Source organism: Bombus huntii, chromosome 3, assembly GCF_024542735.1.
Source record: "Bombus huntii isolate Logan2020A chromosome 3, iyBomHunt1.1, whole genome shotgun sequence".
NCBI classification, from domain to species: domain Eukaryota; kingdom Metazoa; phylum Arthropoda; class Insecta; order Hymenoptera; family Apidae; genus Bombus; species Bombus huntii.
In genome coordinates, this window is record NC_066240.1 from 17,814,063 (window position 1) to 17,838,163 (window position 24,101).

The 24,101-nt window shown below is 31.0% G+C and overlaps 7 protein-coding genes across 9 annotated transcripts; 4 read left to right on the forward strand and 3 right to left on the reverse strand.

Moving 5' to 3' along the window:
* Positions 1-72: 72 nt before the first annotated feature.
* On the forward strand, positions 73-1,787 carry LOC126863888 (evolutionarily conserved signaling intermediate in Toll pathway, mitochondrial). Its single transcript, XM_050614573.1, has 2 exons — positions 73-1,305; positions 1,378-1,787. The coding sequence occupies exons 1-2, from the start codon at positions 435-437 to the stop codon at positions 1,665-1,667; spliced, it is 1,161 nt and encodes a 386-aa protein (XP_050470530.1). The 5' UTR covers positions 73-434; the 3' UTR covers positions 1,668-1,787.
* Positions 1,788-1,928: 141 nt separating this feature from the next.
* On the forward strand, positions 1,929-4,695 carry LOC126863873 (alanine--glyoxylate aminotransferase 2, mitochondrial). Of its 2 annotated transcripts, none has more exons than XM_050614538.1 (8): positions 1,929-2,301; positions 2,490-2,578; positions 2,667-2,851; positions 2,940-3,255; positions 3,357-3,560; positions 3,639-3,953; positions 4,072-4,328; positions 4,394-4,695. In XM_050614538.1, the coding sequence occupies exons 1-8, from the start codon at positions 2,232-2,234 to the stop codon at positions 4,404-4,406; spliced, it is 1,449 nt and encodes a 482-aa protein (XP_050470495.1). In that variant the 5' UTR covers positions 1,929-2,231; the 3' UTR covers positions 4,407-4,695. The 2 variants fall into 2 exon arrangements, with proteins under 2 accessions (XP_050470495.1, XP_050470494.1); XM_050614537.1 differs by having other exon boundaries at positions 4,072-4,323.
* LOC126863899 (transmembrane protein 64) lies at positions 4,518-7,634 on the reverse strand. 2 transcript variants are annotated; one of them, XM_050614607.1, is made up of 4 exons: positions 7,420-7,634; positions 6,270-6,862; positions 6,028-6,189; positions 4,518-5,946 (listed from the first exon to the last, which is right to left on the reverse strand). In XM_050614607.1, exons 2-4 carry the CDS (start codon positions 6,798-6,800, stop codon positions 5,782-5,784), a joined length of 858 nt encoding a protein of 285 aa, XP_050470564.1. In that variant the 5' UTR covers positions 6,801-6,862; positions 7,420-7,634; the 3' UTR covers positions 4,518-5,781. The 2 variants fall into 2 exon arrangements, with proteins under 2 accessions (XP_050470564.1, XP_050470565.1); XM_050614608.1 differs by having other exon boundaries at positions 7,408-7,634.
* Positions 7,635-7,798: 164 nt separating this feature from the next.
* On the forward strand, positions 7,799-13,616 carry LOC126863843 (VWFA and cache domain-containing protein 1). The gene is made up of 8 exons (XM_050614470.1): positions 7,799-9,057; positions 9,122-9,487; positions 9,560-9,736; positions 9,808-10,277; positions 10,337-10,538; positions 10,624-10,870; positions 10,940-11,973; positions 12,047-13,616. Exons 1-8 carry the CDS (start codon positions 8,583-8,585, stop codon positions 12,577-12,579), a joined length of 3,504 nt encoding a protein of 1,167 aa, XP_050470427.1. The 5' UTR covers positions 7,799-8,582; the 3' UTR covers positions 12,580-13,616.
* On the reverse strand, positions 13,530-16,907 carry LOC126863849 (26S proteasome non-ATPase regulatory subunit 2). Its single transcript, XM_050614485.1, has 4 exons — positions 16,704-16,907; positions 15,800-16,527; positions 14,161-15,731; positions 13,530-14,082 (listed from the first exon to the last, which is right to left on the reverse strand). The coding sequence occupies exons 1-4, from the start codon at positions 16,779-16,781 to the stop codon at positions 13,781-13,783; spliced, it is 2,679 nt and encodes an 892-aa protein (XP_050470442.1). The 5' UTR covers positions 16,782-16,907; the 3' UTR covers positions 13,530-13,780.
* A 124-nt stretch (positions 16,908-17,031) lies between these two features.
* LOC126863852 (nuclear cap-binding protein subunit 1) lies at positions 17,032-20,729 on the forward strand. Its single transcript, XM_050614494.1, has 11 exons — positions 17,032-17,290; positions 17,406-17,874; positions 17,950-18,444; positions 18,526-18,697; positions 18,768-18,973; positions 19,060-19,163; positions 19,239-19,474; positions 19,547-19,725; positions 19,800-20,055; positions 20,124-20,237; positions 20,320-20,729. Exons 1-11 carry the CDS (start codon positions 17,251-17,253, stop codon positions 20,431-20,433), a joined length of 2,385 nt encoding a protein of 794 aa, XP_050470451.1. The 5' UTR covers positions 17,032-17,250; the 3' UTR covers positions 20,434-20,729.
* A 60-nt stretch (positions 20,730-20,789) lies between these two features.
* Positions 20,790-23,370, reverse strand: LOC126863698 (uncharacterized). The gene is made up of 10 exons (XM_050614109.1): positions 23,358-23,370; positions 23,218-23,291; positions 23,028-23,150; positions 22,661-22,778; positions 22,330-22,591; positions 22,102-22,266; positions 21,923-22,013; positions 21,221-21,357; positions 21,012-21,144; positions 20,790-20,937 (listed from the first exon to the last, which is right to left on the reverse strand). Exons 1-10 carry the CDS (start codon positions 23,368-23,370, stop codon positions 20,887-20,889), a joined length of 1,167 nt encoding a protein of 388 aa, XP_050470066.1. The 3' UTR covers positions 20,790-20,886.
* Positions 23,371-24,101: the final 731 nt, after the last annotated feature.

Consider the following 24,101-nt stretch of genomic DNA (forward strand, 5'->3'; position numbering starts at 1 on the left):
AATTTTGCAGGTTCTTGTATATGCTAAAGTGGAACACCTTCAGTATTTGGCCGTTGGGGGCAGCACTAGTCCGTACACACCCGGAACTATAAGCTCTCATTCTCTCTCTGATAATAAATACCAGTTAGTAGTGGCTATATATCAACATGCTAAATCTTTCATCAATAAGCACTTATACTTTTTTGTTCAATAGATATGTATTATTGAAAAATATTGTAATAAAATTGTACTAGTATTAAATACTGACTGATAAATCAGTACTAAAAGTAAATTTATGTAGAATGTTATTTGTATATTTACATATCTGTATTACAAAATTTATTAATTCTCAAGAGGAAGTTATACAGAAAAATCATTGACGACGTTTATTTATATTTAATCGTATATTTATGAATTGTATTTAAATTAAAAATTATAAAATTTTCTCTAATAATATGAATATGTTAATGAGAAGCATAATCATCTCGTTAAATAAATCACAAGTAATTAAAAAACATGCAAGTGTACAACAGACAATTGTTAACAATTTTCATAACAATAAAATTTTATATAATAAAGATAATCCCGATAGCGACATTACACCTTATCGTTTTAAGGTGCAAATAAAAGAAAAAAAAACTTTTTTGGAAATTATACGTATATATAAAAGGGATGACCATGCTAGAAAAGCACAATTAGAATTCATACCAACTGCTTTAAAATATATGGATGAATTTAATGTAAATGAAGACTTAGAATCTTACAAGGCATTATTTGATATATTTCCAAAAGGAAGATACATACCAGAAAATAAATTTCAACATATGATGTATCATTATCCAAAACATCAGGATACAGCTCTATTAATACTTAACAAAATGGAAAGTAATTTTGTAATACCTGATTATGAAATGCAAAAGATGATTAAAGATACTTTTGGTAAAAATGGTTTAGTTATGAAAAAATGTTGTAGCATGTTTTATTGGTTACCAAAATTTTCTCAACTAAACCCTTGGCCACTGCCAACACCTATACCAACAGATGCAAAAGTACTTGCCCAATTTGCAATAGCAAAAATGTCAGGCGTAGATGTACAAGCTAATGCTACTGTATATAGTACAAAGGATGTACCTGATGCAATTGACGATACATGGATTGTATCTACCATGAGTCAATCACAACAAGAACTTCTTGCTGTACAACCAATTGATAAATCATTAACTGTTGAAGGTCCTTTTGCAGTTTGGGTTGATAAATATTATATAGATTATTTTGTATTAAAAGGAGAGACAATAAAAAGGGAGATCATTTATGAAAATTGTGATGGTAAAAGAAAATAAAGAATCTCGTATATTTCATATTAAACAATAAAAGTATTAATTGTTGTTTCATTTTCAGATATAACTAAATTGAAAATTCCATTTTGGGAAAAGCATAACTTTAAAATACCAGTTACTATTCATGAACAAGAAGACGGTGTATATTATGCAATGTGTGCTACAGGTACATCTTCTAAAGATTCCCTATTATCATGGATAAGATGCTTGCAAAAAACAAATCCGATTTTAGAAAAAATACCAGTAACATTTAAATTAAAATCAATTACAAATGAACAATTATACATCAAAAATGATAAAAAACCTGATGTAAAACAAATATCTGAGAATGTGGATGCAACAGAAAAATAGTTTATTAGTTTATGTAAATAAATTCCAACTGTAAATAAACATGTTTGTACAATAACAACTATATAATTTTTAATATAAGTTTTCTTCAAAATGTATAATAAAAGATTATGTTTTCTTAAACTTAGCATAGTTTTCCGAATATAAATTGAAGTAATACGAATTCAATTTTAATTGAAAGTAATATTTCAGCGCGGTTATCCATTACAAATATGTATTCACAATGGAACACTCTCGCCTATCAATATTCTTAAAATATTTTGACCTTTTTGATACACACAGAACTGAACGTGCCTCATACATACTTTATGCGCGAATGTTTATATGAAAATAAATTTGCTTAACTTTTAAATTCATGCATACATAATCGGGTAACATTCGTAATAATCGTAGTGAGTGTTCGATTTTCAAACAGTTCAAACATACAACAGGAAATTCGTGCAAATAAAGATAAATATTTTTAATACAATCTAATAAAGATAGAACTTAAATTATATTGTTAATTTCCTCCAAAAGTATAAGATAGTACTCATACTCTGATAATTAAAAAATAAAGTTTGTAGCAATATGTTAATAAATAAGTGTGTTCAAGTCACCACAACTTCTGCTAATTTATCATCTTTTATAAACTTAAAATGTAAGTATTTTTTTATTTATTAAATTTCAACTAATTTATTAAATACTGAATTATTTTATTACCGAAGAAATCATTCATTATATTCAAATGTGCTATACGAGTTTTAATTTTCACGATGCACTAATTGCTTTTCAACCGACGAATTTTTTAAATTACAAAAGATGAGTAACATATCATTATTATCTTAGGGTTCACTATACAAACCAGAAATTTCGTCACTACGGTGACAGATGTTTCAAAAATGCCTGATTGCGAATACGTACCTTTTACCTACAAGGTGAGATCTTTTGTTTGCATGTCGAAATTATTTTTTCCATAATACAAATACATAAAAATGTCTACTATTACATTTGCTTACGAAACAGATTACAAATTATAAAGAAATTAAAAAGGCATACGAATCGATCATATCTCCTTCTTTGAAGCAATTTTACAAAGAACCATTATTAATACACGAAGGTCGAGGGCAATGGTTGTGGGACCATCGTGGAAAACGATATTTGGATATGTTCGGCGGGGTTGCTACTGTGTCTGTTGGTCACTCTCATCCGTAAGAACAGCATAAAATAGAAACTAATAAAAAATGCAATAAAAAAAGATTCATAAATATAAGAAATTAAGTGATGCATATTTTCCAGAAAAATAACAGCTGCTATATCTGAACAAGCGTCTAAATTGAACCACGTATCTTCCGTTTATATGCATACCCATTTATATGAATATGTAACCAAGTTAACAACTAAATTTTCAAACAAATTGAGAGTAGTATATCTAACAAATAGCGGATCGGAAGCAAACGAATTGGCGTTTTTAATGGCTAGGATTTACACGCGCAACCAGAATATCGTATCACTAAAAAATGGATATCATGGTGCAACTTATGGAACCTCAGCATCTACAGCCATGAGTACATGGAAATTTCCATTCGTTGCACAACCACCTGGCTATTTACATGTATACATATACAAATTCCTTCCGAGATTATTATTGGATCTTTGATTTGAATGCCTGAACCGGAAATAGATGATTCTATAATCAATGTGTAACCATTTCAGGCGGTATATCCAGATGTATACAAAGGTGATTGGGGTGGATCAAAATGTAGGGATTCACCTGTACAAGTGATAGGAAGGGAATGTGATTGTGGAGATGAAGAATGTGTAGCTTCTGAAAAATATTTTCAGAAATTCGATGAATCATTTCGTTTTAGTTTGGCAAGTACGCACAGCGTCGCAGCGTTTGTAGCTGAAAGTATACAGGTATTCTGTGCTTCATTCTCAATTTTTCTATTTATAATTATTGACAATTACTAATTACAAAGGTTGTGCAACTTTTAGGGAATAGGAGGTGCAGTTCAATATCCCAAATATTTCCTTCAGAAAATATATAATTATATCCATGAAAAGGGTGGTCTTTGTATAGCGGATGAAGTTCAGACTGGTTTCGGTAGGACGGGAGAACATTTTTGGGGTTTTGAGAACCACGATGTGGAACCGGATATAGTAACTTTAGCAAAGGGAATAGGAAACGGATTTCCTCTTGGAGCTGTAGTGACAAGTAGTGAGATTTCCGAAAGTTTGAATTCAGCATTGCACTTTAACACGTTCGGAGGAAATCCACTTGCGTGCATCGTAGGATCAACGGTATTAGATGTAAGTATATTTCACTCTATATATTTTTTTACATGTTTCCAAAATTACTTTATAATTTTTTTAATTATTACAATTATTAATTAATTATAATATATAACGATGAATTAAAATAATTTAGATTATAAAAGAAGAAGATCTTCAACAAAATGCATATACAGTCGGGACACATTTGATCGATCGCTTAAGTACTTTGTTATTAGAATTTCCCAATATCGTTGGTGATGTTAGAGGAAAGGGATTAATGATTGGAATTGAATTAATTTCGAACTTCGAAACGAAAAAACCGTTACAAACGGAATACGTGCTTGAGATTTTCGAGAATATGAAAAATATGGGTGTTCTTGTTGGTAAAGGAGGGTTACATGCAAATGTAAGGTAACTGATGATTAAATATTTATAAAATGTAATAGATGAATATTTATGATGTTCAATATACATAGGTGCTTCGAATAAAGCCACCTTTATGTGTAACGAAAATGGATGCAGATTTTACTTTTGCAGTTATTAAGAGAACATTGGAAATACACCAAGAAAAATATAAGCAGATTAAAGGATAAACGAATGTAATACGTGAATTCAGGTCCTTTTATTTGATATAATTATGTATGTTACATTTGTACAGTATATGTAGTTCTTTCATTTTATTCATGCAAATTGATTGTGTTTAAGTTTATTCTGTACATGGTCATTTACGATAAGCATGAACAGTGAAAATTAATAATTATATACAAATATTTGTTTCCTTCATTTGTCCTTCAATGAAGTACACTCGGGTACCTATCTAACGCGTTCGAGTATCTACCTATCGTGAACATTCGCAAACGCTGTGTGGCTGATAGATATCTGAATTAAAACTATAGTATGTATTAAAAGCAGATGTTTAAATTCAGTTTGAAAAGAATCGTAATTTTCATCCATACATATAATAAAAGGACGACAGAAATTGTAATCAACATTTTTATCTGCAGTTTCAATTATTAAACAGTCAGTCTTCGAAAAATAAAATGCGCATCAAATTTACTTGATAATTCGTCATATAGCATTTAAATATTATTTGATTATTCCCTGTTATTTTCATGCAAAATGCAGTTTTCTATATATTACATGTAAATTGCGGAAATTAAATACTTAAAATCACATATACGAGTACGTAAAGCAACTTGTACGAATTAAATAAGTTATTGCTTTTGATCTTAATACTTTAAAATCTCCATATTTCATATACTTGTTTAATTGTACATTTTTCTTCTATAATCTTTTCTTTCTAATCAGTTTCTCAATATGTTCTTTCATGTAAAATTCAAATTAATACATATTTTGGAAGACTTTTTATATTATGTAAAAATACTACCCAAAGTAAATGCAAAGCTGCCAACATTACATAAAAACTATTGTATATCAACAAATGTAAATGCACTCAAATTTTTTAAATATGTGAAGACAACAATATATGGGGATTTCAAATATGTAAAAAATAAGATTTGGCACAAAATCTGTTTGTTTGAGAGAAAAAAAATAAATAAATAGAAAAACGTAATATCAACATGATACTCTATTTGCCCTTGTTATTGTCTAAAAATGCTCACTAAAGTATATTTAATAAAGCAATTATTCATTATACTGTTGCTTGTATCACAAAATACTCAGTACTTTTAGAGTAATATTATGTGGGAAAGATGCATGTATAACTCTGTTATTAATGAATAATAAATTGAATTTCTCCAATCTACTAAACATTCTTTCATTAACTAGCCTATAACAAAGTGAATAAAATAGTGTTAAATATGAAATATGTAGGCACCTAATTAAAAAATAAAATTTCCAATTTTTAAGCAATCAGATTTGTTAGAACGATTTTAGAGTCTGGTAATGTATCAAGAAGGTAATGAGAGGTTTCAGCCATTGAGGCAAGATCAGCTTCTAATAATGCCAGTTGAAGTTCCCTACGTGCTTTTTGTAAAACATATACCATCAGTGAAATACCTATTAGAATCTGAAAGTAAAATGGAAAAATTATTTGCACTTTCAATATCATAAAAAATGAATCTTAATTTTTTTTATACTAAAAATATACTTGGAAACAGAAAACAATGTAACCAGTTGCTGCTGTTGATCTATCTTCAAGGACATCTTGCATAGATCTTAAACTACTGCCCAGGTAAATATTGATGATTTGAGCAGGTAGTAAACCTAATGCACTAGCTATATGGTATCGAATACCACCCATATTGCTTACCTAAATATTTGTGTATATTGTTAACAGTTTTTAATATGCTTTTTATCTATATTGTTAAATATTAATCAGAAAGTACATACCGCAAAAATGGTATTTTGTAGACCGAAAGGAATGGGAGTTAATCTTGCAAATAACACAACCTTGAAAGCTTGTGGTCCAGATATAACTCTGAGAATAGCTCTTGCAGTATCATTTTGTAAAAGAGCTCCAATAGGTAATTTAGATGACAATGCACTAAGGGTAACATGTGCTATAGCTATTCCTAAATTGGCAGACAAAACTACCATGACAATGCCTCTTAATATGCCAAATAAATAACCACTAGCAATGATAAGGAATAAATAACCGATTACAATAGGGAATGAGACCACTGTGAACAATGCAATGAATATTACAGTAACAATCCATATGTTCTGATGTTCAATCCAATAAAGCAACACTTTAATATAATCTCTGCAGATAAAAACAATTGCACCCAAAAGTGCCAACGTGGCAATTGTTACTACAATGTAGCACACTGAATTTGAGTGGATACAGTTACACTGTATCGAAGTAGAGTTCTTAGATGGACGAACACCAGTTTCCACATCTTCTATATTAATTATATCCATGTCCAATATGTCTATTCCTCATTATGAATAAGGAAAAAATCATTCAATTCTTTTGCTATGACCTGTTTGAAAAATGTCAAATGATATGTTAGGTACATATAATACATTTGCTTCTTATCAGTTTAATATTAGGTAATCAGTAATATTCAGTAATATATCAGTAAAATATATATTATATTAAAGGATAATGTATTTGATGGTATTAGAAAGAAACATATCAGTTCATTTGCCTTAAATATACATATTGTTATGTATGTTATATATAAATCATTTATGCAATAATTTTTTTATAAATTTTATGATACTTAAATATGTACTTCAACTAATTTATACATTTATAAAACACAAATGTTTGATTATAATGTTGCGATCATTATAGTACCATGATTATAAATAAGACCACAAAGAACTATTCAATTTTGTATTTATTAAATATTTTTATATTGTTTACATAAAAACTAATTTCCTCAGAAACACGCGTAATACGGGAAAGAAACTTTCTGGTACAACAGAAATAACTCTACATTATTGTCTTAAATTACTGTAATCATAAATTCGTAAAAAAGCATGCAAATAAAAAATAACACGTAATAATATTTATTTTTACCTTATCACCTACCATAATAAACAATTTCGTAAATCGCAATTTTCTATACTTTTCCTATTATCATCAGATATTAGCAATATTATGTTTTATTTTCGATTTTTCTTTCATCCGTTATCATTCTTATCGAAAAATATAATAATTTTGTGATAAAAAGATAAATAACATAAACTCGTAGAACATAATAATTGAAATCCGTTTATGATTTTCGTTTACGTCAAGCACTCTGTTGGTGTGAAAGCAGGAACATTTCATTTTCCAATACCACGCAGATTTATCAAAATAATTCCCATAACAATTCTATTATCTAATATTTAAATTAACAAAATTCTAAATATCATACTTAAAAACATATTTTTAATAAAAAAATTTTTCAGGATCTAGATATGGTATCTATAAAATTATAGTTATATTTGAAGAAAATTTATATTAAAACTTGAAATGTTAAAACTATGATAATTAACTATTAACGGGTATTATTTAAATCATAATTTTTATTCAAATTTGATAACTCTGTTTTCGATGTATTATTCAAATCTTTTATTGTGTAAAATTTCAACTTTTTTCTTAATTACATATTATATCATGCTATATAAATTAATACATTATATGATACATTAATTTAAATTGTAATACAAAATACACATATAATAAGTATTTTTGTTATATACATTTTGTATTGTAAATATATATGATTTATATTATATGGTGCATTTTCTCGAAAATTACTCGCGGTTCACGGTTTTATATACGAAGAAAACGAAGAAGTAAAAACAAAGAAAATCATGAAGTAGAACATTGAAGAAAAAATTAATCCCGGGCTTCTAAAACCACAAGATATATTCATATAACACTAAGGACAGATCGGTTAGATTTCATTTAGAAAGTGATAGGGCTAAGAAAGTAATATTTCCAGTTGCGCACTTGTCAACCTTGTTTGCGGTGACCGCGTCGTTATGGCGGCATAACGAATTTTTGCAGGTTACAAGCTAACAGGTGTAAGCTGAAAAACAGGATGGTCGTTCATACGTTCATTTGCTCGAATTAATTATTGTTGATTGAATACTGTGGTTACTAATATCAATCCACAATTTTAAGTAAATTCCAAGGTATCGATGTCACCGACACACAGTGCATTCTAGTTTTCTATGTGATATCGAATTTTGTAACTTGACAGAATGATTGTCAAGAGGATATTACAGTTAGGATTTCTAGTAACAGTGCTTGTAAACGTGCATAGTTCAGCCGATGAAAGTACGAACGTAAATGCAAAATGTCAATTTGGAAAGACCCTGCGGAAGCAAGTAAACGCGGAACCGCTTAATGGAACCTGTTTACGAGATATTGTAGTTCGACTGTCGAACGAGTTTCGGTCTATCACTGATGCCGAACTCGGTTTGAAGCCGTTCCAAAGAATGCTCGGTGAAATGGAGTTCATGAATGTCTCGAATAGCTTGAACATGAGACTGAGCTTATTAGTGGATAAATTAAACAACAAGCTATTATCCTATGCAAAGCTTGTGAAGCAGAGCTATAATATTATAGAACCTATTTTGGCAAAGAACGAAAATCAGTTTGATTATTTTGAATCTATGAATGGACTAGAATTGTTATCAAATGGATTGGCTGATTTTTGCTCACAAATTGCACAAAGTATGTAAGATAAGTTTATTTAGAACTTGTAAATTCCAATCTAATGTGATTTTATGTATTTTAGAATTGGCACTTCATCTAAAAAATCAAGAATGGAAAAACTTACATTTGTTGCCTTTTATGTATCCGGTCACCATGTGTGGTCCATCTAGTGCAGGACATAATATTGGGCCTCTTTTGTTGTCTCAGTATTGTCCAAAAAAAAATGTGCTGTTGTTGCTTGAACATGCTGTGTTTATGTCTGAGGGAGATCTTACTCTAGCTCAAATAACTGCAGAGACAATAATTGACATGTTATCTCACACAGATTATGTTAATGTTATTGGCCTCTCTACTAATACTTCCATTCATTGCAAAGATGGTTTATTAAAAGCTACAGATGTTAATAAGTTTCAATTAGCACGTTATATTCATAGTTTAACAAGAATAGGTACAATTATCTTTTTATCTGTCATATCTCCTATTTATCATTATTTATAGAAATTTTTTGTCCCAATTTTAGAAACAAATGACACAATTGAATTTGATCTTAATAAGTTATTACAGAATGTAAAGGGTGAAGTAGTGTTTATACATTTGACTAATACACTTAAGCCCACTTCACACATAAAAAAGATAAGAAACATGATTTCTGCAGAGAAAATAAGTGGCTATATAAGAACAATATTAATTCTTTCAGGTGAGTTTAATTATGTAATTACGTGCATGAGTTGTTTGTAATATATTATTAACGTAATCGTTTTTTTACAGATCAAGAATCACATTCAAACACTAAGGATTACAATGATAGCATTCTAACTCTTCCAACACAAAATATACTCGGTTTTGAAGTATCAAAGCTGTTTTCTGATTTAAAATGTTCTGAAGAACATAAGAAAGATTATTATTTATCTGATCCATACTTTGATTTATATAGTAAAACAATGACATTGTCTATTGGGCACATTACAAATAAAGCATTAATATCTTTAGATATTAAATTACGAAATTTCCTTGATGATATAACATATTTTAATGCTGGTATGCACGCATATGCTATACTGTTCGATAATAAGGGTATAGTTTGGATTCACAAAGATTTCCCACGAATGGAAACGATGCTAGATCAACCCCTCAAAGTTAATTTACATCACATAGAAAATATTAGTTCTGAAACTGTAAGAACAATGATAGAAGAATACGAGGGTGTTATAAACGTGAAAACACAATTAGGGAGAAAGGTACATCGGCATATATAAATATACGTAAAACTCATATTGATTTAGTTTTTACATTTCAGAAGTGGTATCGGTGGAAGCATTTGACGTACATGGATTTAATAGTATGCTTAGTATCGGCAACTAATGAAAGCGTATTACCTGTCGCAAAATTAGTACCGACATTATCAATGAATATTTTGCATCATCGTCTCGATCTTTTAATGCATAGTATCACCGATAAAAGCATTCTATGTACTTATCACAACAAGCTTTTGTCCTTGTGTAAGTTAATGAATTTTTGATAATTTGAAGAAATAAAAAACTTATCTAGCATTTGTATGGAAGAATATATGTATTTATGATTTAGCAACAGGAGTGGTCTATCTTTCTCCATGGTGTTTCCAGTCTCCAATAGAACAACTTAAATTGTTAGAAACTGGAACCGTTGTAACAATGCAGAGTTACATGGCATATCTAAAGGACTTAACAGGATTACTAGCTAATCCTGGTTTATATCAATCTGTCAGACCAGATGTAGCTATGTTGACTCAAATGTTGGGATACTTTAAAGGCAGGCATATAGAAAGCACTTTAAATAAATTTATAATAAGAAGGTACATGTTATACTATTATATGGAACGAGATTTTAAAAGAATTAGAATTTTTATTTAATTTTGTTATAGATATATCGTTGGAGTTGTAAGTGGCGTATTAGAGATATATCCAGGAATTATGCTTGATTCTGGTTTTGATCCTAAGAGAAGAATGTGGTATGGAAAAGCACTGGAGCATTCTGGAAAATTAGTTTTCACACCTCCATATTTGGGTGTTGGTAGTTCTGGATATGTTGTTACTCTAAGTCACACGGTTCATCGTAATTCGGAATCAACTGCAAAGGATGATGCTATTGCAGTTGTATCTATGGATGTAGCATTAGGCTTTATTTCAAGACTTCTGAAAGAAATGTTCCCATTTTGTAATAATTCGACGGTGAAATGTTTCCTAATGGATGATAAAGGATATTTAGTCTCACATCCAGCATTATTAGAACCAACTGGTAAAATCGAGCAGCAACATTTGACTCACAAGGAATTATTGGTTGCAAATGACATATTAAATCACGAGCTTTTCGTTAAAAAAAAAGCTTGTGCAAATTACTTAGATGGTACTGTACAAAGGTATTACCAGTTTAATACTTCACTCGATGAGGTTCTTACAAACATAGTTCACGGCGAACATTGCGTCAAATACCAAGTAGCAGCTGTACCAGGAACTAATGTATTTTTAGGAGTAGTTAATGTGACTTGTAATTTATTAAGAGCATTTTGCCCATGCAGTACTATGGATCACTCATGTTTAAACTGCAAAAGAATGGAACAAACCGAATGCGAATGTCCTTGTGAATGCGCATTATATTACTCTAATTGTGCAGAATATACTATAAATGAAATGAACCTCGAATCCTGTCCGGTACCATACGAACAAGGAGGGAATTCGCAGATGTCCTGGATACAATCTACGAATTTGAAAACGTGTCCGTCCATTGACTGTAAGATATTCAAAGGAGAAAATGAATGTCTCGGAATTGTAGGTTGCCAATGGTGTCATATGGATAATGATGGAGAAACGCCATTGCAAGCACCATTTTGTAGCGATATGTCCGTATGTTTTAGAGGTATTCTTGGACTTTTTATGCCACTTAGTGATGGCACGTACAGTAAGTATTGTATTTTTAATATATAATTTTTTTATATATATTTTTTTCTCTTACAAAATATAATTCCTTTCAGATTCTCAGTCAACAGAAGAAATTGCAGTACGCGACTGGCCATCAGTTGGGCCTGTAGCTGGTGGAATACTAGCATTTCTTTTGATATTAGGTATATTGTTATTTTGTTATAGACTTCGATCTGTTCAGTCTGGTGTAGAACATCAGTGTTTACATATACATACATCACCCGATATGCTGCGTATGACGCATTTAGAGGGTGATGCAGAACCTATGGAGTTAGAGCAAACAAAAAACAATTTAGATTCTCTGATAAGGGATGGCATAGCGCCCATTTCGCCATATAAGGTTTCCACAAATTATAGAAAACCACCTGGTGGTGATAGTGATCATGGATATAGTACAATGACACCTCACGACGATTCTGAACAACAAACATTTGCTGAACCGCTATTAGTAGTTGGTAGTAATACTGAACCTGATCTGAAAAGACAGTCCACTTGTCTTCCCTCTCCAACAACAAATTTAGGGTCCCCTTATCATGTTTTAGCGCCAGTCACGGTTCATTGTAATATGGAAGCAAATTTTTGTTAACATCTATAACAAACAATAACCTGGAAATTTTTATGCAGGTATTGTTCCTTCAAAATAGTAAAACTTCGTTTGATTGAAATCAATGTTATAAAACATAATGTAAAAAACACACCTCAACCCTTATATCTCCAACTGACAAATGCAAACCAGCATTCTACTCCAAAGGAGTAATAAGGGCTAATTTTGAAAAGAGTTTATGATTTTTTATAAGTTTTTTTTATAAATATTAAGATTATACAAGTTATATAGTGATATATGGACGTGCATGTCTATTAGTATTATTTTAAATTAGTAATAATATTTCATTCAGACAAATCATACTTAATTCAATAATGAAATTGGATATGATTATTGACTGTTATCACAACTAGCAATGATACTATTTTTTTTCGTTTCTATAATTAAGAATAATGCAGCAAATGTAAATGTGTTCGAATATTACTTAAAATAATCATATATTTTTTATATAAATCGGAAACGAACTATGTAACTGAGGTGTCTTGATATCTTAATGTAATAGCAAGATATCTTACTCCATAGTTCGTTTTCATTGTATACATTTTTTAGAAAACAACATCACAAATTAGCTATTTACGTACTGTGTAATGTAAGCCACGTAGTTTAAGATTTTTAATAGAATTTATTGGTAGATATAAATTCGCGTAAGCATAAAATATATATACATTTTTATACATGATAGTACTTTTGGAAAAAGTGTACAGTGACCTTTTTACGCATAATGAAACAAACTTTTATAGCTAAGAGCTAATCTCTTAGATATTTACATTTTATACGTATATACGTGACTGACTACTTATCACTTGATCTTGCCAATACACATAGTTTATTATAAACGCAGGTTTTACTATTTTTATAACTTGTAAATGTAGAACAGTTAGTTTTTGAGTACTTTACATGTTGATCAGTATTTTAATTATTAAAGTATATAATTGCTGTTAAAAAAATGTAATTTTATTATTATGATAAGTAAAAATACAAAAATTATCAAAACTGTTTGTTTATTCATTGTTATGTGTTTCAGTGACTCGTAAAAAATAAATCCTCGGTAATTTGATTACTTTAGATCTATTTAAATTATGAATTATATACCAAAAAAATCAACAGCATACACGCAATAGTTTTCATTATATGTTATACTAGAACTTATATAAAATATTTTTTCCATGTAATTGCTTTATAGTTAAGGTATAAAGTCTGGATTCTTCCTTAAAATTACGAAACCTTCCATGATGGGTGTTAAAGGTATATATTCCTCGGTTGCAAGTTCTGCTCTTTCACCATATGCTAGTAAAACAGGTGTTGTATGTGTTTGGAAACCTGTAATCGTTTTGGGTTTTCCCGCTTGACCCACAACGTCTACAGCAAGACCTACCCTTACTGGTACAGCTAAAGGATTTAACTTTTCATCAAATGTTACTAACATCCTTGGTTGCATTGCAACTGCTAGCGTGTACAACAAATAATGAGATCGACCTAGAATGACTGAAAATAAACATAGAGTCATAGTTATTTAATACATCTTAAATAATTACAATATCTAAAAAAGATTGATATACTTACTGTTTTTTACGTCGAGGAAACCAATTAAGGTAGCTAAAAGTCCAGCAAGTGCTACAGGACTTAATACTTGTCTATCACTGTGATATGGAGATAATGTCAAAGTTCCTTTACCAAGATGCGTCAAACCTTGTGCGATGCGAACCATGAATAAATTGTTAGGATCTTTCGCATGGAACTGAGCAAGCTGCCTTAACATTGCAGCCAATCTTGCGTTGTTTGTTCCAGCTCCGACCAAACCCATTGCGAAAATTGCATTATGCGCTACTTCCGGATCACTATCATGGGAGAATTTAGATAATGTATCGAGTATATTCAGTTTTGGATTGGAGACTGATATGAGTCCAAGTGCAAGTGGAACGGATCGCCTGATAACAGGCTCGCAATAACGCAATAAATGACCAAATGTTCTGTACGCCATCTCAGCACCAATTTCTTCTCCCATGGCAATTAAAGCAATACCAAGCACGGCAATTGCTTGTCTTGAGCTGAGGTCCTTTGCTTTATCTTCCTTTTTTTCTTCTTTTTTATCTTTATCTTTACGATCGCTCTTGTCTTCCTTCTCGTTGGATGGTTCATAATGTTCAGAACAAATATGCAATAGATGTTGGATCTTCAAAACATTTCCAGTACCGGCGTACGCGCACACTTCTACTAAAGTCGTGGACATTGATTTGAAAGGTTCAGGTACTATTTCTAGGGCTGCTATTATAGCTTCTGCCGCTTCTTGTTTCCCTAAAAAGCATAATCCGAGGCCTAAAGGTAGAAATCGTGCGTACGTGTCTTTTAAATCTGCTTCTGACTTCTCCATGAGGGCGTGCATTATCGTTGTTGTAACGTAAGCATTGCAAGAACCTACTGCTACCATTCCTAGAGCAAGACCTGCCACGCCTATGACTTCCCAACTAGACTTGGGATCGCTAAGTACAGGAATTAAAAGACCATAAACAGCTTCCCGATTCGAACCTGCATATGCCAATCCAAGACCAACAATTGCACCAATACGCATTGTGTTACTGCTGTGTAATACATAATCAGATAAAAGTGCTAATGCAGGATCGCATTCAATTCTTACGCGGCAATTGACCAGACCACAAGCTAATAGAGCACCAGATTTGATATAATCTTCAGAAGAATAAAGATACTTGTCTATAGGTGTCAAACCACCATCAACGTCCCATAATAGTACAAGACCAAGGGATGCTGTTGCACTGAGCATTCCATGTTCTTTATTCTTATACAACCATTTATTCCCATCTTCAACCAATAATTTATCTTGACCAAAAGCTGCATTGACAAAACCATTAACGAAGCTCGCAGCAAGATTTTGTCTTGCTGAATCTACTTGACCACCCCCAAATGGAGATCTAGAATTTTCTAAATGTGACTTGTATACATCCTCTGGTGTTTTTGGCTCCATTATGTCTAATTCACGCGCAAGATTAAGGAAATGGTAATTCAACAAAGAATTGGACATGATTTCAACTAGATCATCATATTCTGGAGTAGATTCTGGAAGTTCCAAGAAAATTTGCTGTCTACCTAGCATAAATGCTAGTTGCTTTTGAACAGAACTAAAAACGATAGTATATATTAATACAATTTTTTTTAAAATATTTATTTTAATAGCATCTTAACTTACAGATCAGTGCAGTTTGTAAATATATCTTCAATAAGTGGTAAATCATTCAGCTGCATTGCCAGCCTAACAGCCTGAGGGTACTGGCCAAACTTCCTATATAATTTGGCAGCAGCATGAAGCAGAGTACTATTTTCTGGATCTGCTACATATGGTACACAGCTTGTTAAATATAAACAAACTCTTTGATACGCACTTTCATCTACGTATTGCTCCAATAGATCTAGCCTTTCAATTTCCATTAGCAGATCACAAGCTTCCGTTTCAGCATTGTGGGCCATGTTATAAGGTACAATTTCATGTACCAGAGCTATTAATTTTTTACTAATAGCTTCTGCATTGTCTGTTGGCTCATCCCATTCACCAGCTAATTCTCCTGATAGATGCCTAACATATTCATGTCCCCATTCTCCAATGGCTATAGCAGACCCAGTAAGTCTATACTTAAGACATTCTCTACCTTCACCCATAGTCATAGCAAGGACAGAAATGACATCAGAACATAATTCCTTAGACTTTACGTCTGTTATCTTTTCATAAATAGATTTCATAGTATCATAATGAGGTCTCATAAATTTAAGAGGTTTTGGAACACTAGTCATTGATGTTGTGGATGCACGGATATGGTTACGTAGAGACTCCAAAGCTGGATAATATAAACTTGTATTAGGATCTTGCAAACGTTCAACAAGGTGAGTTAACTCTTCTTGCAAAAGTTTGTCCTCTTCAGACTAAAAAAATATTAGAGTAAATAAATGTTATAATATTAAAGCTACATTTTTTTATATAGTGAGAATTTTATCTAAATTTATAATAAAATCAGATACGTTCTCTTTTACTTTTCGTATTTTCTACTGTTGAAAATGTTTTTTTTTATAATAATCCTGCAACAAAAACTACAACTCACCAATTCATTTTTATCTTCTTCTTTTCCGCTTCTGACTTCTTTGTTTGTTTTTGACTCCACTTTCACGCTTTCAGGCATTTTGTTTCAATTATCACTTAAAATGATTGCAAAATATAAAACTCAATCCACCCTTCGACCCTAGTTGGAGCGTAGGTTAGAATAAATGTAGACCCTATTTGCGAGTCACCACTATTCATCATGGGTTAGAGATGTAATAGAATTGTGACATCAATTTCTGCATTTCTGACGAAGGTTTCCAGTTCCTCCACCAGATGGGCGTTCGACTTCCACGACTGTACAGTGCACGATTGATACTGTGAATATACAAGAAATATAGTAATCTATGTATCACTTTGTGCTTAAGGGTATATTTTGTGTAACGCTTCGCTTTGCGACTATCTGTAGATTGAACGTGGAAAATTGAAGAGTTAGTTATCCAATGATAATTTATAGTTACGGTATAATTGTGTAAAATATAATCGTGTTGAAATAAATCACGTTGTAAACGTTGCGACTGATTAACACGATATATTCAATTTTTTAAAAAATGAGTCGCAAAAGAATACATGAAGAGGAAGATGGATACGGTACATTCTCGTTTTTCTTATATTACCATTATTTAAAAAATTAAAAATTGTATATGTTGAAAGTTACTTTTTTTTACTCATGAGGAAGTATTATATTTTTATATAAATTTTATAGAACGGACGTATAAGAAACGTAGGAGGGTATCAGAGAATCAAGAGATTGAAGATCGACTTGAATCTCTCATCCTGAGAGTAGGAGAAAAATCTACATCATCCTTAGAGAGCAACCTTGAGGGTCTAGCTTCAGTGTTAGAAGCTGATCTTGGACTATTTCGCAGCAAAATACTTAGGATTCTGACTGAATGTGCAATTAGGATGCCAGAAAAATGTACAATTTATACCACTCTTGTTGGATTGTTGAATGCAAAGAACTTTAATTTTGGTGGTGAATTTGTTGACTACATGGTAAAGAACTTTAAAGACGCATTGAAAGCTTGTAAATGGGATGTAGCTAGATATTCATTAAGATTTCTAGCCGATTTAGTAAACTGCCATGTTTTATCTTGTGGATCTTTAATGCAATTGTTTGACAATATGTTAGATGCTGCTAATGAAGATGGTGTACCTCAAGTAAGACGAGATTGGTATGTAAAATGTATTCTATGTGATTTTGTGGATGAGTGTAACAAAATATATTAATTTATTATTATTTATTATAGGTATGTCTATGCTGTATTATCAACATTACCATGGGTAGGAAGAGAATTATATGAAAAAAAGGAACAAGAGTTAGACCATTTGATGGTTACAATAGAAATATTTTTAAATAAAAGAAGTAAAAAGCATCAAGCAGCATTAAGAGTATGGTCAAGTGACACACCTCACCCTCAGGAAGAATATTTAGATTGCTTATGGGCTCAAGTGAGAAAACTTAGGCAAGACAATTGGGCAGAAAAACATATTCCTAGACCATATCTTGCGTTTGACTCAATATTATGCGAAGCACTGCAACACAATTTACCTACTATAATGCCACCGCCGCATCATGAATCTTATTCCTATCCACTACCTACAGTTGTTTTCCGCATGTTTGATTACACAGATTGCCCAGCTGAAGGACCGTTATTACCTGGAAGCCATGCTATAGAACGTTTTCTTATAGAGGAACATTTAAAACAAATTATCAACAATTACTTCTTTGAAAGAAAAGATTGGTACGTATTTCCTACTCTTATCTAGTTTTTTTTTTCGTATTTCTGTTCTGTAATTAAATATTCGCTTATAATGAATTACAGTGCAGCCCAACTATTGAACTTTCCATATAAAGCAAAAATACCATTGGATTATTGTATAGTTGAAGTAATATTTGGTGAATTATTTAGACTACCAGCTCCAAAGCATTTAGAAATATGTTATGGGTCGATTTTAATTGAACTTTGCAAATTACAACCATCAACAATGCCACAGGTAAAATGATAAGCATCATTATATTATAAATTCAAATATTTATCAGTACTTTTACTTTATGTTGATGTAGGTTTTGGCACAAGCAACAGAAATTTTATTCCGTCGCATAGACAGTATGGCCGCTACTGCTTTTGATCGTTTCGTATGGTGGTTCGCATATCATTTAAGCAATTTTCAATTTCGTTGGTCCTGGGAAGATTGGGATTCTTGTTTGCAACGCGATCCCGAACATCCTCGGCCAAAATTTATTCGAGAAGTACTTCTAAAAGCTTTACGGTATATATGTTAAATTAATCATGGAAACGTTTTAGTGATATAAATAAGTTCATAAAAATAATATTTTATTTGTAATTTATACTTAGATTATCATATTACCAAAGAATACGGGATATGATGCCAGGATCGTACGCTGACTTAATTCCAGCACCTCCAGAGCCTATTTATAAATATACTTCAGAGGGTGCCAGTAAATACAAATTTTTTAATAATATTATTTATAGATAATAGATGAAAATCCTATCTAGAAAAAATTGTTCTATAGGTTCACTTCCGGGCACAGCAGCAGCTCATGAATTGGTCGTTTCTATAAGACGTAAGTGTACTCCAGAAGAAGTTCTCAACGTATTAAATACGTTACCAGGTCCTAGAGAAAATGAAGAAACGAATAATTTCAATCCTTTAAAAATTGATGTCTTTGTACAAACATTATTGAATTTAGGTTCAAAAAGCTTTAGCCACAGTTTTGCAGCGATAGGAAAATTTCATTATGTTTTTCAAGTAAGATTTTGAACAAAAAATATTTATAATCTGACAAAAATAATTGCAGATGTAATAAGTTTGTATTTTCAGGTTCTTGCTGAAACTGAAGAAGCTCAAATATGCATTTTGAGAAATATGTATGCATTATGGAAGAATCACTATCAAATGATGGTAGTCTTGACTGATAAATTCTTAAAAACTGGTATTATTGAATGTAGTGCAATCGCAAATTGGATATTTTCTAAAGAAATGGTATCAGAATTTACCAAGTATGTATAATTTTATAAACAATACTGTTTTAAAACATTTAACAACATTTATATTTATTATATCGTCTTTATAGATTATATATTTGGGAAATTCTTCATTTAACAATCCGAAAGAAAAACAAACATGTAACAAAGTTAAGCACAGAATTAGCGGAAGCTCGTGAGAAGTTGAGGAGAGCAGAAAGTAGGTCAGGTTCATCATCAGAAGATGAAGACAATAATAAAGACAGGAATAGGGAAAAACCTTCGGAAGATGTTGTAGAAAGAATGGAGGAAAAGCTGGAAACAGCTCAAGCAGATCAGAAAAATTTGTTCCTTATCATTTTCCAGGTACATATAATTATCTTATTATTACTATTATAGAAATAAAAAAGATATTCACTAATATCTTTTTTCAGCGTTTTATAATGATTCTATCGGAACATTTAGGACGCTGTGATACTGACGGTATAGATTATAATACTCACTGGTACAAATGGACCATTGGCAGACTACAGCAAGTGTTCCTAACTGTAAGCTTTTTATCAAATGATAAAAATAAAATGTATTCTTTTGTTTGCACACAATGTTAATTGTTTTTTCTCTTATTAACAGCATCATGAGCAGGTTCAAAAGTATTCATCAACATTAGAAACTTTACTTTTTACTCCAGATCTGGATCCGCATATCTTGGATGTTTTCCATCAGTTTGTTTCTCTACGAGCATGAATGTCATTTTCTACAGTAATCGTTATGTTAAATGTATTTTATGTTATCAAAAAGTTGGGAGACTAATTTCCAACTTTTGAATATTTTATATAATCATTGTTAGACACATTGTGACTTTTCATGACGCGATTGGCGAATTAGAACTAAAAAGAGGAAATTTTTATATTGCAATATATTCTGTGACAAATTATTTGATTTTCAGGACAGCATAATATCATGTAATATGTAACATAACATTATGTGTAAATGCTAAATGCGTTATTACGCGTGATGTAAATATATTTATCCAGCTTTAAGTGTATTTCTTTTCAACAAGGCATTACAGTATAAATGATAGAATTCATTATTTCATCATACGTATGTATTGTAAATAAAAATACAAAGAACAAAATATATTATACTGATAGTTTCTATTAAATATATAACTAAGATATATTCATTTTTCATTTAAGTTTATATAGTCGATAATAACATAGTGAAGTAACTCATTGTGGTTTGAATAATCTGAAAATATAAATAATAATAAAATTACGTATACTTTTACGATTATCTAAAGAGTTACAATAAGAAATGTTTACCGCGAGAAACGTTTCCATTGACATGACCGCCATTTTGAAAGCTGTTATTTTGCTGAATTTCATTGTCCTTGCGATTAATAACATATATAAACTATGAAACTTTTTAGGGAGCATATACCACACTACCTCACATCTAAAGTAATTGGTTATCAATTAATCGTTGGAATGTAAAAGTTGAAAAACATCAAAGAAATATAAAATATTCTTACGTCGCGACATATACTTCTTCACTATGATTTAATAATCTTTGTCCAGGAAGGCAAAGAATGAATATATGTATAGCTTGTGCCAATGCAAGTGATCCAAATCGCGTCATTTCGTCCGTATTACCTAAGTTCAAGACAGTCTAAAAATAACAAAGCATTTCGTTATTATTTATTATTATATAGAATTAAGGAAGAACTTTCTAATTTACAACGGCGTACTGGCGATATTTCTATTGATATATTTGTAAAAAATTTAATACGAATCGAAAGTACATCTAAAATACTAACGAATCCAATCTCCTCCATTATTGATTACAGTTTGGCAATGTTTCAGCATACTTTCTGTTAATTCTTCGGTGTACGGTACAGATAATGACCTCCATATTTTTTGAACGCGATCTATTAAAGTGCTTAATTTTAAAATATGTTTTTCTTTCAATTTGTGTTTTATAATAGATCAAACATTTTATATGGAATTTACGTCAAGCTACGAACAGCCAGTCCAGCAAAATACCGCTTCAAATCGCTTAACATATACAGTATTCATTTCGAATAGCTCTATGCTTTTCAGTAATATAAACTATGGTAAGATATTATAAGCCAAAGCGTAATAACCACTCCCTCATTAAATATCAATTTTCGTAGATATTGCCAGTACGGTCTTGTGGGATAGACTGTAGTTGCATGTAAAAATACAATACCTACTCCAACTCCACCAATGCTAAGACAGATAATGTGAAAAAACATTTGAGCTAATATAAATTTGGCGAACAATGATTCCACGAGATTTGAGTATCTACAGAAAAAAGAAAAAAAAAGAAATGGATTAATTTCTCACACGAACGAAATAAGTAATGACTGTACATTAACAATAAACTATCGACCTTATTGCATTTTTATGTTCTTTTATACAAAGTAACAGTTTTCTAAAAATCTTCTCCTTTTCTTCCTGTGATAATTCGACATTTTTATACTTTTCGAGTAAATGATGATCCTTTAAGTTTATCAAGCTACTTGTATCCAAAATGTGTATAGTTCTTAATTGATAACTGTAAACAAATTTTTGAGATCAAATGTCACAGAATATTTGAATCAATAGAGATGAATTTTACCTCACAATTGCAAACAAAGCACAGGCATGTTGGACGTATAACATGTAAGCGCTATAGCTAGTAGAAATTACCATAGCTACTATGAATATTGCTATATATACAGGTATGAACACATAATAAAAATATTGTTGTGTATCCACGCCATAATCGACTATGACTGGTAAGCTTTTCTCCTTGGAATGATTCGAAGGTACAATGAGATCAATTACTAGTGATATGGTTGGACCCAGTAAGAAAGCCAAAACTGTTGAATAAAGGTACGCTAAAATGGAAAATGCCTTTAAAGTCGATGAAAACAATTTCTCTTCATTTTGAACTAATGCACTCTTACAGAGATAATATAATATAATTTTGTTTCCTTGCGTGGTATAAAATTGAAGAATCTTATTTTCTGGCCGGTTTATGTAATAATTATGATCATGTTTAATGAATAAGAGTACATCTTTGACCTGTAATAAAAGAAAACAAAAAAAGATCATTTAATAAAAATAAAAAGAGTTTATTATAGAGTACAGAAATTTCCCCTCGTGAAAGTCCCCTCGCGCTTTAATCATCGCGTATAAATTTTAACTGCAACGAAAAACAAGTTGCTTTCATCCTGAGAATATTATTCCTTACTAAAGATTGAAATAGAATTAAATGAATTAATCGTTTTCAATTCTGAATATTCGTAGAGTAAACGAGGCAAGAGACAGTACCTTCTCCGTGTTAAAAATTAGGTTCAAATGCGACGACAAGCAGAGAGAGATTGTCACCAACGGTGGTATGCATTCAATGATAGCATTTTTGTTGACACTCCACTCGTTGGATAATCCTCGAATCTAAAACAAAAAAAGAAACGAAGTATTGAATTACAAAAGCAAATAAATAAAAACTTATTCAAGATACTGGTGCTTGAGAAAAGTACGAAATTCTATTCCATGCCAAATTATCGCATTCTGCTATAATAATTACAATTTTCACTGATATATAAATAATTTATTAAGCTCAGGGAATTATTCCTTTAATTTGTTGCCAACCGATCATACGAGATTCAGACATTTTTCATTAGTTAAGTGATCGCGAGCAGATTCGTTTCCTGATCATTCATTCAGTGAAATACTGTATATACTTCGAGAAGGACAATTAAATAATTTCTATATCACACTTTTTATTTGTAATTATAATTGTAGGATATTTTATAATATAAAAAAGAAAGAGAATATGTGAAAAAAATGTTATACGCTTTAAAAATGTCAACGCGTAAGAATAAAACTAGTTCACACATCACATTGCCAATTTTGTCTACTGCACATCGAAGACATCGAAGAAGTTCTCCGCGCGAAGGGTTTATTAAAACTTACTATAAAATGAAAATCGTTCTAATGCGGAGAATCAATTTTCTATAGTCTACTTTTAACAGGACGTTTAGTAACAGTCGATCGTTTCGCTTATTAAATAGATCGTTCTGTGTAAAATGATAAAAGGAAAAGAAGAAGTACTAATATTCTTTAATTAGCTATCATTCTACGAATCTATCATTTTAACATTAAAGGAATAAAACCTCGAGGGAGAGCTTTTAAAGAACGTAAAATCTCGTTTTTTTTTTTTTATTGAACGAACGCAGGAAGACGGACGCTGTGACTGTTTAAATAATTAACTAACTTGTTAATAATTTAACGAGCAAATCATCGTCGATTTTCCTTGTGTTTCGTTCGACTTTTTATTACTCGCCATCGTCGCAGTATATTATACTATGTCTTCGTCTCTTAGCTTCAATTATGAGTCGAAGA

Excerpts from the sequence above, each read along its gene's own strand:
- LOC126863888 (XM_050614573.1), top strand. The coding sequence starts at position 435 with ATGAATATGTTAATGAGAAGCATAATCATCTCGTTAAATAAATCACAA. Across the intron at positions 1,306-1,377 it reads CATTTATGAAAATTGTGATG|ATATAACTAAATTGAAAATT; the intron begins GTAAAAGAAAAT and ends TTTCATTTTCAG.
- LOC126863873 (XM_050614537.1), top strand. The coding sequence starts at position 2,232 with ATGTTAATAAATAAGTGTGTTCAAGTCACCACAACTTCTGCTAATTTA. Across the intron at positions 3,561-3,638 it reads TTGTAGCTGAAAGTATACAG|GGAATAGGAGGTGCAGTTCA; the intron begins GTATTCTGTGCT and ends TGCAACTTTTAG. Across the intron at positions 4,324-4,393 it reads AAGGAGGGTTACATGCAAAT|GTGCTTCGAATAAAGCCACC; the intron begins GTAAGGTAACTG and ends CAATATACATAG.
- LOC126863899 (XM_050614607.1), bottom strand. The coding sequence starts at position 6,800 with ATGGATATAATTAATATAGAAGATGTGGAAACTGGTGTTCGTCCATCT. Across the intron at positions 6,190-6,269 it reads TACAAAATACCATTTTTGCG|GTAAGCAATATGGGTGGTAT; the intron begins GTATGTACTTTC and ends ACAAATATTTAG. Across the intron at positions 5,947-6,027 it reads ACATTGTTTTCTGTTTCCAA|ATTCTAATAGGTATTTCACT; the intron begins GTATATTTTTAG and ends TTTTACTTTCAG.
- LOC126863843 (XM_050614470.1), top strand. The coding sequence starts at position 8,583 with ATGATTGTCAAGAGGATATTACAGTTAGGATTTCTAGTAACAGTGCTT. Across the intron at positions 9,058-9,121 it reads TTGCTCACAAATTGCACAAA|AATTGGCACTTCATCTAAAA; the intron begins GTATGTAAGATA and ends TATGTATTTTAG. Across the intron at positions 9,488-9,559 it reads TCATAGTTTAACAAGAATAG|AAACAAATGACACAATTGAA; the intron begins GTACAATTATCT and ends TCCCAATTTTAG.
- LOC126863849 (XM_050614485.1), bottom strand. The coding sequence starts at position 16,781 with ATGCCTGAAAGCGTGAAAGTGGAGTCAAAAACAAACAAAGAAGTCAGA. Across the intron at positions 15,732-15,799 it reads TTTACAAACTGCACTGATCT|TTCTGTTCAAAAGCAACTAG; the intron begins GTAAGTTAAGAT and ends TATCGTTTTTAG. Across the intron at positions 14,083-14,160 it reads TTTCCTCGACGTAAAAAACA|TCATTCTAGGTCGATCTCAT; the intron begins GTAAGTATATCA and ends GTTTATTTTCAG.
- LOC126863852 (XM_050614494.1), top strand. The coding sequence starts at position 17,251 with ATGAGTCGCAAAAGAATACATGAAGAGGAAGATGGATACG. Across the intron at positions 17,291-17,405 it reads TGAAGAGGAAGATGGATACG|AACGGACGTATAAGAAACGT; the intron begins GTACATTCTCGT and ends TAAATTTTATAG. Across the intron at positions 19,475-19,546 it reads AATTTCATTATGTTTTTCAA|GTTCTTGCTGAAACTGAAGA; the intron begins GTAAGATTTTGA and ends TTGTATTTTCAG.
- LOC126863698 (XM_050614109.1), bottom strand. Across the intron at positions 22,267-22,329 it reads GCTTTGTTTGCAATTGTGAG|TTATCAATTAAGAACTATAC; the intron begins GTAAAATTCATC and ends ATTTGTTTACAG. Across the intron at positions 20,938-21,011 it reads CAATGGAAACGTTTCTCGCG|ATTATTCAAACCACAATGAG; the intron begins GTAAACATTTCT and ends TTATATTTTCAG.